At 51.7% G+C, this 12,291-nt stretch overlaps 1 protein-coding gene across 1 annotated transcript; it reads left to right on the top strand.

Moving 5' to 3' along the window:
* Positions 1-429: 429 nt before the first annotated feature.
* On the top strand, positions 430-10,940 carry AQP8 (aquaporin 8). The gene is made up of 6 exons (XM_006071145.3): positions 430-581; positions 724-977; positions 3,928-4,054; positions 5,969-6,183; positions 8,689-8,823; positions 10,031-10,940. Exons 1-6 carry the CDS (start codon positions 570-572, stop codon positions 10,077-10,079), a joined length of 792 nt encoding a protein of 263 aa, XP_006071207.3. The 5' UTR covers positions 430-569; the 3' UTR covers positions 10,080-10,940.
* Positions 10,941-12,291: the final 1,351 nt, after the last annotated feature.

The following is a 12,291-nucleotide window of genomic DNA, read 5'->3' as shown; positions in this document are numbered from 1 at the left end:
CTCCCAGGATGGTCATCCGTCTACACCCTCAGCCCTGGATCAGCCTTTCAGTGTGAGTGTGTGGAGGTGTCAGGGCCTCAGATACAAGGAGGTGTCCTTGGAAATTGGTGGAAAACATCACTGAAGTTGAGTTCAGCCTTACTTCCCATTTGTGGTCCCGATTTAGTGGGAGCCTCCCATGTTCATTCACACACACGGGTCTCCTCTGGACCCCTCCATCTCCTGCTGGGGAAGACCTAGAGTTCTCTCCAGGTGACGCAGCAAAGACAACGCCTTTTCCCTTTGTTGGTAGAAAACTCAGCAATCCTTGACCACCCCCCTGCCCTGCCCAGCTGAGATTTTTTTTTTTTTAAAAAGGCTTCCTCTCCATGACCTCAGGGCCACCTCCCACTGGTCTTTATTGCTTTCTCGGCACCCTCGGTAGCGTCTGGAGCCCTTTAAAAGGGGCAGAGCCTGTTAGTGGGCTGGCAGCCCGGGTCCTGGAGATAAGACTGTCCTGTCCGGGACAGCAGGTGTGGGTCTCCCAGCCAGGGCAGGACAGAGTCCCTCCAAGAGTCATCTCCGCCCCAATGTTTACAGAGGTGGGTCCACTCCTGGCCTCTTCCTCTGCAGCCTGGCCCTCCAAGTGGGTGGCTGAGGATTCATTAAAGGTGGAGGTGCTGGGGGCTTCCTTCTGGGCTCTCCTCTCATCCGGCTCCCTCTCTCTCTTGCCCACCCCCGCAGGCAGCTGTATCCATGTGTGACCTGGAGTCGGGCAGCGTCAAGGTGAAGGAGCCCAGCAACAGGGGCCGGTCGCATGGGTGCTGGTACGAGCGGTTGGTGCAGCCCTGCCTGGTGGAACTGCTGGGCTCTGCTCTGTTCATCTTCATCGGCTGCCTGTCGGTCATCGAGAATGGGCCGGACACCGGGCGGCTGCAGCCAGCGCTGGCCCACGGGCTGGCCCTGGGGCTGGTCATTGCCACGCTGGGGAATATCAGGTGGGAACAGCTCTGGGCACTCAGCCTGGTGCCGGCTGCGGGGAGCTGGGGGCAGGGAGGGGCATGGTGGGCAGGCACCCAGGGGCACACACCCAGGATCCCGAGAACAGTGTGGATAAGAATGTGGGCTGGGGGGTCAGACTGCCTGGGTTAGAATCCTGGCTCTTCAGTCCATGAGCTCTGCAGCTTTGGTTAAGTCACTCTCCAAACCCAACTGCTCACCTATGAAATGGGAACAGCATTTTCTAAATCTTATTTCTCAGGCCAATGCAGGTATAATGCTCATGCTTACCATGAACTATTCCAAGCACTTTGTGTATAGCAATTCATGTAATCCTTACACCCCTGGGTGGTTGGTACTATTATTAGTTCCATTTTTTCACTGTGAAGGGGAAAGGTCAGGTAACTCATCCAAGGACCCAGGGCAGAGCCAGAATGCAAACCCAAGCTGTCTGTTGCCTAAACCCAGACCCTCCTGGTGGAGGTACAAGAATGAAATGTTGTGAAGTGCTCAGGCTATAGTAAGCGCTCAATCACTGTTGGTGGCTGTGTTACTGTTACCTTTGTTATTGTTGTTTAGTCAGTAAGTTGTGTCCAACTCTTTGCAACCCCATGGACTGTTGCCTGCCAGGTTCCTCTGTCCACAGGATTTCCCAGGCAAGAATACTGGAGTGGGTTTCCATTTCCTTCTCCAGAGGATCTTCCTAATCCAGGGATCAAACCCATGTCTCCTGCATTGGCAGGTGGATTCTTTACCACTGAGCCACCTGGAAAGCCCATAGTTACCATTAGGACAGGGATTTGCTCCAACCTAGGGGAAGGCAATGCCTCACAGAAGAACCCACCAGGTGGGGTAGGGAGGGCCGAGGGGCTCCCCTTGCCTAGCCCTCCCCTGAATGGAGGCTCCACCGGGAGGTCGTGGACTCCCAGGAGAAACGACCCATTGGATGAGGTGTCTGGCAGGGAGATCTAGAATCTGGTTCATTTGTATTTAATCTCTCACAGAAAACTGATCTGAGTAAGGAAATTAAAATACTGTTTCTCAGAAAAACAGAATGGAAAGAGAACTGTTACATTTCTCTTTAAATATCTAAGGGAAGCTGCAGGTGGGATGAAAATTAGAGTCCTCTGTTCTCATTGGTTCAGGGATGAAGGCAACATTTGTCATGGCTTAGCAGGGTGACCAGAGCAAGTAACTGCACCTACGTTAGGTAGAATAAAAGGGAGATGATAATAATAGCTGATACTTGTTGAATACCAACTATCTGCCACCACTCTATAGGAACATGTATTAATTATTTTTGCAACAGAGTTTATGAGATAGGGATCACTAAGGCACAGAGAGGTTTTATCACTTGCCCATGGTCACACAGCTCTTCTGTGGCCGAGCTGGGGTTTGAACCCAGGCCAGCTGGCCAGAGAGGACATTGCTTTGCACTGCAGGAGACTGCCTATCTGAAATGCCAGCCTTTCATCCAACCATCTGTTTTTTGTCAACAAATATTTATTGGGTACCTACCACGAACCAGGCACTGACTTTGAGGTTGTTGGAGTACCCAGCCCAGCACCTAGCGCAGAGTAGGTGTTCAGTAAGCCTGTAGTGAATAAACAATGGATGATTGTTTTATCGTTAATGAGTGTGAAGTGAGTTTCTTGAACATGTGTGGTGTTCCAGCCCTCTCCTGGTTGAGCCATGCTCTGAGTGAGTTTCTTACGCATTTTGGACTGGGTGATTTGGTGGGGGGCCTGATGGCAGACAGGCTTCTAACTCTGCAGTCTCCAGCGGGAGGCTGCCCCTGCCCCTGCCCCCCACCTCTCTGCTTTGGCAGAACCCAGGCTAAGCTTGGTCATGGACCCGAATCGACTGAGTCTGAGATCAGCTAGTGCTTCCTGACCCTGCAGGAAGCTCCCCGAGGGCCTGTGTGCAGAGCTCGGCCAGACAAGCTGGGGCAGCTGGTCCTGAAATGTTGGACCAAGTCTTGTGTCCAGAGCCAGGGTCCTTTGTCCAGTATCAGTTCAGTGTCCTGTGCCCACTGGGTGGGCAGACCCATTAGTGGGCTCTGAACAGGTGGGGAGACATGGAGGGTCTTGGGGTCACTGTCCCTCTTATTGGGAGTGTCCATCCCATGCTCCTGAGGGCTTGTTGAGCCAGCCTCTCAGGACAGCTCTTCTATCTGTGTGGGGCTGGACAGGATGCCAGTGGGTGTAGCAGGGTATTCAGGGGCCTCCTGGCCCTGGCACTCAGATGGGTTGAGTAGCTTGGTCAAGAGGAAGGCTCTTTACCCAGGACCAATGGAACTGCCCCATGGAGCCAACCTGAACCAGCCCTTTGACCTAGGTTCGATTTTGTCTAACCTCCCTGCACATTGCAAACCCCAGATCCCAACCCCCAATATAATCATGAACCTCTAACCTCACTCCCGATTACCAATGCCATTTCCAGGAACATTTAACCTCAAGTTTAACACACAACGCTAGTCACACTTTCAGACCCAAACTAGGATTTTTATTGGTTGAGCAGTTCAACCAGTCAGGAGCTAGTGTTCAGGGCCTGGTTACTTTTACGGGGAGGCCGGGATACCTCTCCTGGGCTATGCATTTGAAGCCTGGGATCTCGCTGTGCTCTGTGGCCACAGCTCTGAAGGGCTGGATACAGCTCTGCGGGGGTCGACAAGGAGTTGAGAGATGCTTTTCCATCATGTTCTTCCTCTGGGTCATCCTGGATCTGGGGGTAGGACAGGAATTGGGCTGCCCTCCCTTCCCAGCCTCCCCTCTCATTACCTTCCCTCCACCACCCCGCACCTCAGGGAAAGTGGGGATGATCCGGCACCTGTTTTCTGCTTGGGCTGCCCTTGACTGACGTTGGCCCTGCAGGGCCAGCCAGGGTGCTGTGGGCACCCAGGCTCTAAGCCTTGGCCTCATGACTCCTTCTGCTTTTTTTGGGCAATAGCGGTGGACACTTCAATCCTGCAGTGTCCCTGGCAGCCATGCTGGTTGGAGGCCTCAAGCTGACGATGCTGTTTCCCTACTGGATCTCCCAGCTGTGTGGGGGGCTGATCGGGGCCGCTTTGGCTAAGGTGGGTGATCCCCCAGGGGGCTGGGCTGGGGGCTTTGGCTCTGCCAGGGCTGCTGGGGTGCGTGGGGGTGGGGAGTGGGGACTGTCTGACTCTTTTCCTGTTGCCTCCAATGGGACTGGAAGTGAACGCGTTAGTCGCTTAGTTGTGTCCGACTCTCATGACCCCATGGACTGTAGCCCACCAGGCTCTTCTGTCCATGGAATTTTCCAGGCAAGAATACTGGAGTGGGTTGCCATTTCCTTCTCCAGGGGATCTTCCCGACCCAGGGATCAAACCTGGGTCTCCTGCATTGGCGGGCAGATTCTTTACCATCTGAGCCACCAGGGAAGCCCACCAAATTTCTACCCGGAAGGGAACACTCAAAGGGCCTTTGGTTCTTTCTAAACCCACCCTGTTCTGTCCATGTCTGGATACAGCCTTCCCTGGGGAGACCAGGAATCAGAATTCAGAACTGAAAGTTTCTCTTCCTGAGTCCATTTGTGGCTTTAGATAATGCTGATTTTTAAAATTCATCCATTCACGCACTTGTTCATTCCTTCTACAAACATCTCACTAAGCACCAGCTGAGGATTCAGGATGCATATGGTTTTTCTCCTTGAGAAACTCCTGAACTAACTTCTCTGTGTGTTCTCCAGTTTGCCTGCCTTTAAACTGAGTTACTCTACCTTTGATGGGAGTGAACACTCAATTTACTGGAAATCTCCCATTCCAACAGAAAGGCTAGCTCTTCCTCTCAGCCACAGAATTGCTATGGTTATACACCAAACTCCATGCATAGACTTCTTTATCTCTCTTTGCCCACCTGAGTTTCTTTTTTCCTTCTTCTCTTTTCTGTCTCTCTCTTTCCTGCTCTTCTTACGTCTTAACTAGGAGTCCTTCAACATGAAGGCTTTGCTTGGCTTGTGGCGGGGTGGGGGAGTTTGGGGTGGGTAGGAGTGAAGGGGGTGCCTATTAGGCTGGCTAGGGTTTGGTCTGTGGCTCTAAGCGCTGCCCACTGCAGACTATGGTCTTGATCCCCATTTTGCTATCTTCCCTGCCCTGGTAACCGCACACCCCATTTGAGACCCTGCTGCCCTGTCTGTTTAGAATGGGGACTGCTCTGATTCCCCATGGAAAGCAATGCTTGGACTCTCCTTCAGGCTGGGCCACTTGCAGACTCATCCAACATGATGGAGATGAGTGTGGGGCAGCAGTGAGCTCACTGAGTGTTCCCCCCGCACCCCTGCCCAGCACTTGACAGAATCCTCTCATTTAATCTCCAGCTTGACCAGAAGTCAGCAGCTGTCCTTAGAGAGCACCCACCACCTGGGCCAGAAACCGTTATTATCAGCACCCCCACTTTGCAGAGGGGGAAGCCGAGGGGCAGAGAAGGCAGTGACTTGCCCAGGTTCAGATAAGCTGAGGTGCAGCAGGGCCCAGATTTGAGTTCTGGGTCCAGAAGCTTGTTTGCCCTCCCAGGGGTCGTGATGACCCAGAGGCCGACTTCCTGGGAAGCCAATGAGCTTAAGTTCCATGGCTCTTCTCATCCCTTCAAAGAGGTCTTTTAGGGGGCTGGCAATGTGTTCACCTGAGTGTATGTGTTTGCAAAATTTGTAAAAATTAGGTATTTCTGTATTCTTTTCAAAAAAAGGTCATCTAAGTTTCATATGCTTCTGGTCCACCACACCTGGAGCCACCATTAGGTTATCCCCATTTTACAGATGAGCAAAATGAGGCTCAGAGAAGTCCAGTAGCTCAGGTGAAGCCACACAGTAGGAACTGGTGGAGCTGGGATGTGGTTCCAGATATGTCTGGCTGCACATTGGACAGGACCCTTCCCTGGCTGTAAAGCGTGTGAACCCCCCACCCCCGGACCAACCCAGTTCGCAGCCATCTCTCCACCCCCACTGTGGGGCTGAGCACTGCGCTCCACAGGCGGTGAGTCCCGAGGACAGGTTCTGGAATGCGACCGGGGCGGCCTTTGTGACAGTCCAGGAGCCGGAGCAGGTGGCCGGGGCAGTGGTGGCGGAGGTCATCCTGACGACGGTGCTGGCGCTGACCGTGTGCATGGGCGCCATCAACGAGAAGACGCTAGGTCCTCTGGCCCCATTCTGCATCGGCTTCTCTGTCACCGTGGACATCCTGGCGGGGTGAGTGCCGCTCGGCAGGGGGACTGCAGTGTTCAGCCCTGGGCCGAGGCTCGGTCCTGGAGGAGCGCAGGCCTGCAGAGCCTCCCTGAGGGTCATATGCCTGAGGGTCGGTAGCCAACAGAAGCCATGCAGACAGTTTAACCGGGAAGTGGGCCATAGGAGGCATACAACAGGGAGTGGTGGGGACTGCGGAGTCTTGGGAGGCCCCCACCATGCACCTCTGATAAGTTATCAGTGTGTGGGAATATGGGCTTGGGGTGACCTTTTAAATTTCATTCCAGGGAAGTCAGAAGACTGGGTTTTTATGTGTATGTCCTAATTTTGTAGTATCAAGAAATCATTTCTGTAGACTGTGTTTATATTGCCAGCAGGCAGCCAGATTTTAGCTTCAGACTTACAAAGAGTTTTCACACCCATTGTCTTGTTTATCAAGAGCCTCTCAGTAGGCTTGGGAAGGCATTAAGGAGACAAAGGGTTATGTCTCCCCATTTATACATAAGGAATGGAGAAGGCAATGGCACCCCACTCCAGTACTCTTGCCTGGAAAATCCCATGGGTGGAGGAGCACGGTAGGCTGCAATCCATGGGGTCTCCAAGAGTTGGACACGACTGAGCGACCTCACTTTCACTCTTCACTTTCATGCATTGGAGAAGGAAATGGCAACCCACTCCAGTGTTCTTGCCTGGAGAATCCCAGGGACGGGGGAGCCTGGTGGGCTGCCGTCTATGGGGTCGAACAGAGTCTGACACAACTGAAGCGATTTAGCAGTAGCGGCAGCATACCTGAGGAAACAGGCTCAGAGAAGACACCGGTGACTTATTTAAGTCATTGTTCTTTAGTTGCTCAGTAATGTCTGACTCTTTGTGACCTCAGGGACTATAGCCCGTCAGGCTCCTCTGTCCATGGAATTCTCCAGGCAAGAATACTGGAGTGGGTTGCCATTTCCTTCTCCAGGGGATCTTCCCAACCCAGGGATCCAACCTGCATCTCCTGTGTTGGCAGGTGGATTCTTTACCACTGAACTACCAGGGAAGTCCCTCATTAAAGTTATTGTGTGTGTTAGCCACGCAGTTGTGTCTGATTCTTTGCGATCCTATGGAGAAGGCAGTGGCACCCCACTCCAGTACTCTTGCCTGGAAAATCCCATGGATGGAGGAGCCTGGTAGGCTGCAGTCCATGGGGTCGCTAAGAGTCAGACACGACTGAGCGACTTCACTTTCACTTTTCACTTCATACATTGGAGAAGGAAATGGCAACCCACTCCAGTGTTCTTGCCTGGAGAATTCCAGGGACAGAGGAGCCTGGTGGGCTGCCGTCTATGGGGTCACACAGAGTCGGACACAACTGAAGTGACTTAGCATGGACTGTAGCCCGCCAGGCTCCTCTGCCCATGGAATTCTCTAGGCCAGAATACTGGAGTGGGTTGCCATTCCTTTTTCCAGGGGATCTTCCCAACCCAGGGATGGAACGCAGGTCTCCTGCATTGCAGGCAGATTCTTTACCATCTGAGCCACCAGGAAGCATCAAACGTCATTGGGCAGTGGCAAATTAAGTGAAAGATCTGGGACAAGAGCCCCTGCTAAAGGGGGGATGAGGGAACTCGTTCCTGAAGGCCAGCTTCTAACCAGGTGTAGCCTTTCCTAGCTCTGTCCTCTGACCCTAAGTCATCTTCTGGGAGGTGGCGCCTGGGGAGGCTGGGAAAATAGGCGTATAGAGCAGTAGCAGGGCTTTGCTGCCCCCTAGTGGCTCTTGGTTCACTTACAAACCTATTGACTCATTCATCCGGCTTTGACCACTGGCCACAGGTGGCGTCCTTGCGGGGTGAGGCCTGAGTGAGGACCCCAGCTTGAGTCAATGGGGCGAGGGTACAGACACCAGGACTAGAGAGGTGCTCCTGGGGAACAGCCGCCCTGTGGGAGATGCTGGGCCCCAAGCTTGTGGCACAACAAAGACCTCAACCAGGTCATCTGGGTTAGAGTTAACGCTTGGAATGAATTATATGAGAAACATGGGCTCTGTATGTGTTGTCTCATCCATCCCTGACAACAACCTATGAGATATGCACGCTCACCTCAACTGAAACACAGAAAGGTGAAACAAATGTCACCCGTAGAAATCTCTAGAGTTCTAAATCTAGGCCCACTTGACCCTAAGTTCATATAGCTAAGAGTTGCCTGACTTTATCAACTCTGGAGAAGGCGTAGGTCCATTTTCCTTCCTGCCGTCACTGAGCCGGCCCTGCTTGCTGGCCATTCTTCCACAGGGGTGTCGGGGGAGTGGCAGACCTTAGGGAGGACCCCAGGGAGGAGTCAAGCCTTTCACTTCCTCGTGTTAGAAGTCTCTTCACCTGTGTCTTCTTGGGAAACTTCTGGACGCCCGTGCTATCATAGTGTAGAGAGGGTTTCTGGGTAGTGTGTGATCTAGGCCCACATAGGGGATGAACCAGGGTGCATCGGGGCTCATTGGCTGGCATCCTGCTGACGAGTGTGGCTGGGCGTTGGCAGGGGTGCTGTGTCTGGAGCGTGCATGAATCCTGCCCGGGCCTTTGGACCTGCCATGGTGGCCAACCACTGGGACTACCACTGGATCTACTGGCTGGGGCCCCTCCTGGCCAGCCTGCTTGTAGGAGTGCTCATCAGGTAGGAATGTGACACGGGGTCGTGGCCCATCTAGGGCATGGGGATAGTTTCCAGGGCATCGAGGGGTAGGGAGCTAGGGTCTCGCTTGGGTTGAGAGCAGAGAAGAGGCAAAGATTATGGCTCTGGGACCTTTGGCTGCAAGTGATGGAAATTCATTTGAATACAGCTTTTGTCATAAAGGGAAGCTCATTGGCTGGCATAACTGAAAAGTTTACAGGTAGCCCTGACTTTGGTGGGAGCTCACACAATGTCTGTAAGGCTGATCCTTCTCACAGGCTCTACTGTCCTCTGGATAGGCTTTGTGCTTAGGCAAAGCCTCTCCAATAGAGGCAAAGATGCCCACCAGGCATTCCAGGCTTCCATCCTAGCAGCTCAATAACTGAGACCGGAGGAAATAGAACAACAGCTCTTACAAAAGTCCTGGATCTGCTGTTCTCTGGGTTGAACTGGCCTGGTGTGAGCCATGTCTACCTCTGAACTGGTCTCTGTAGCCCTGGGGCCAACTCTCTTATTGGCTATGTCTGAGCATGAGCCTAATCCTGGAGTTCGGGTGAGGTCAGCCCCTCCTGAACAACTGAATTGACTGAGAGTAGGAGAGGAATAGCTCCCCACAGGGGTGTCATACAACTCAGGGAACCCTATCCACATAGAAAATCATGTCAATGGTGCCTCCAAGAGCATGCATGTCAGGAGATGCCATTCACATAAGACACATTGTGAGCGGTGCTCCCTGACTGTGTGCAATGGATAAGGTTGATGTTATTATCAGGAGGGTAATATCTGCTTGACTGCTTCTCCTCCAGCTGTCATCTGTGAGCCTCAAGGATCCATAGGGTCCTCTCCTTTCTGCTCCAAGTTGTGTAGGGATGCGAGTTGGTACAGAGCCCGCTGTCTGGGCAGGGACAGGCACTGGGCTGGGCTGATCTAGACTGCTTGCATCGCTGCCCATCTGCAGTCCTGGCTTGGGCTGTGGCTTAGTGAAAAGCATCAGGAATCATTCTCTGATGTTTTCAAAATAGTACAGATGAGGATCTTCAGGAAAAGGGGTTGGAAACCCAACAGAAGAGAGTTTCTCCCTCTACCCCAGGAGATCTGGCTATTGAGGCTGGAAAGGCCCAGGAAGGCATCTCTTCTGGACCTGGAGACATGTGATGAAGGACTCTCTTCCAGAGACTTGGAGACCTCACTGAGCCACCTTTTTTTGTAGGTTCTTCATTGGAGATGCGAAAATTCGTCTAATCCTAAAGGGACGGTGAGGCTGAGATGGTGGAATTCCTGCCACCCCAGGGACCTTCAGTGGATCCATCCTGGACCACAGACCAGACAGCTTTGCATTTCCTGCCGGGGCAGAGCCTCCAAGGACTGACTGACACGCTTCCCCTGACTTGGGCCTGGCTTCTCAGTGGTGCTAGGTCCTTCGCATTCCTTTGTGCTCATGAGACTTCAGCCTAGGGAATGTGTCGCCAGCGCCACCCAGAGGGAGGTAGAAACAGCGCAACAGAAGAGCTTTTGCCAGGGAAGGTCCCAGGAGTAGAGGAGGTGATTGTTAGTGTGTCTCTGGTCATTTCCCTCATCCTCTTTCTCCTTCTCTAGTCCCTGATTTCTCTGTTACAAAAGGGCCTTCTGTGGTCTGTTTCCCTGCTGCCTGAGCTGTCAATCCAGCTTTGCAATAAATAGTCCAATATTTCCTCTGTGTGCCCACTGGCTGGCCTTTCCTTTCAGAAATGGACACTGCTGGGGAGGAAGCAAAAGTCCAGGTTGGGCCAGACCCGTGGGAACTCAGTCTGGAGCTAAGTCCATTCTAGAGTCCTGTTTGGACTCAAAATCAGTTCCAGATCACAGACCTCAAGACCCTGCTGAAAAGCCCACTGCAGACTCGAGGGTCTGGTTTAGTTCCCAGGGCTATCCAGGACATGAATCTACCCACTCATGGCACTTTAGCTGAGGATGAGGGTGGATATGGGGGTGGCCCAGAGCTGCAAGGATTTTCCAAGGAAATATGTAATGTGTCATAGCACAAGTCTAGGGAGACAGAGGTGTTTGATGAAAGATAAGAGCATAAAGAATAACTAAAGATAAAAAAGAATAAAACGACACATTCCAAACTTCATACCTTACAAGTAGAGTGTGTGTCTTCTCTGCTAAGTCACTTCAGTCATGTCCGACTCTGTGTGACCCCATAGACGGCAGCCCACCAGGCTCCCCCGTCCCTGGGATTCTCCAGGCAAGAACAATGGAGTGGGTTGCCATTTCCTTCTCCAATGCATGAAAGTGGAAAGTGAAAGTGAAGTCGCTCAGTCGTGTCTGACTCTTAGCGACCCCATGGACTGCAGCCTGCCAGGATCCTCCACCCATGGGATTTTCCAGGCAAGAGTACTGGAGTGGGGTGCCATTGCCTTCTCCGGTGTCTTCTCTATGAGGATCTACATAAAATAGGATAGCTAATGGGAATTTGCTGTATGACTCAGGGAACTCAAACCAGGGCTGGGTCTGTAAAAACCTGGTTGGGGGAGGGCTCTGTAACAACCTAGAGGGGTGGGATGGGAAGGGAGGTGAGAAGGAGTTTCAAGAGGGAGGGGACATATGTATACTTATGGCTGATTCATGTTGATGTATGGCAGAAACAACACAATATTATAAAGCAATTATTATCCTTCAATTAAAAATAAACAATTTTAAAAAAAGAGAACAAAAGATTAAAAAAAAAAGAATCTGCTTGCCAAAGCATGGAACAGGGGTTCGATCTCTGGTCTAGGAAGATTCCACATGCTGCAGAGCAACTAAGCCCGCGCACAACTACAGAGCCCGCTCGCATAGAGCCTGTTCTCCACAACAAGAGACACTACCCCAGTGAAAAGCCCCCACTCACCACAACTAGAGAAAGCCTGCACACAGCAACGAACGCCCAGCGCAGCCAAAAAATAAAACCAAAACAATATGAAGGTGATTATAAAAATAGCTAGTTGGACTTCCCTGGAGATCCACTGGTTAGGACTTCACTTTCCAATGCAGGAGGGTGTGGGTTGATCCCTGGCTGGGGAAGGAACCAAGATCCCACAGGCCTCCTGGCCAAAAAACCAAAACACAAAACAGAAGAGATATTGTAACAAATTCAATAAAGACTTGAAAAATCATTCACATTAAAAAAAAAGCTGCTAACACTTATTAAGCACTTCCTGCATGCCAGGATCTGCTTTGTGTTCTAAACATGTGGTAATTTATTGCATTTTCACAACAACTGTACAGGTACATATTATTGTTATTATTATATTATTATTTTTCATGTTGCATATGAGGAAAGTGAGGCCCAGAGAAGTCCAATGACTTACTCAAGGTCACTCAGGAAGTGGTAGAGCTGAGGTTCAAACCCAGTGGTCTGGCTCCAGAGGCTGGGCTCTTACACTGTTTGTGTAATCTAAAGACATACAGTTATACTTAAACATTAACTCTTGGGATTAAGAACAAGCA

The sequence above is a fragment of the Bubalus bubalis genome, chromosome 24 (genome assembly GCF_019923935.1).
Source record: "Bubalus bubalis isolate 160015118507 breed Murrah chromosome 24, NDDB_SH_1, whole genome shotgun sequence".
NCBI lineage: Eukaryota > Metazoa > Chordata > Mammalia > Artiodactyla > Bovidae > Bubalus > Bubalus bubalis.
This window is presented reverse-complemented; position numbering and strand designations above follow the sequence as displayed.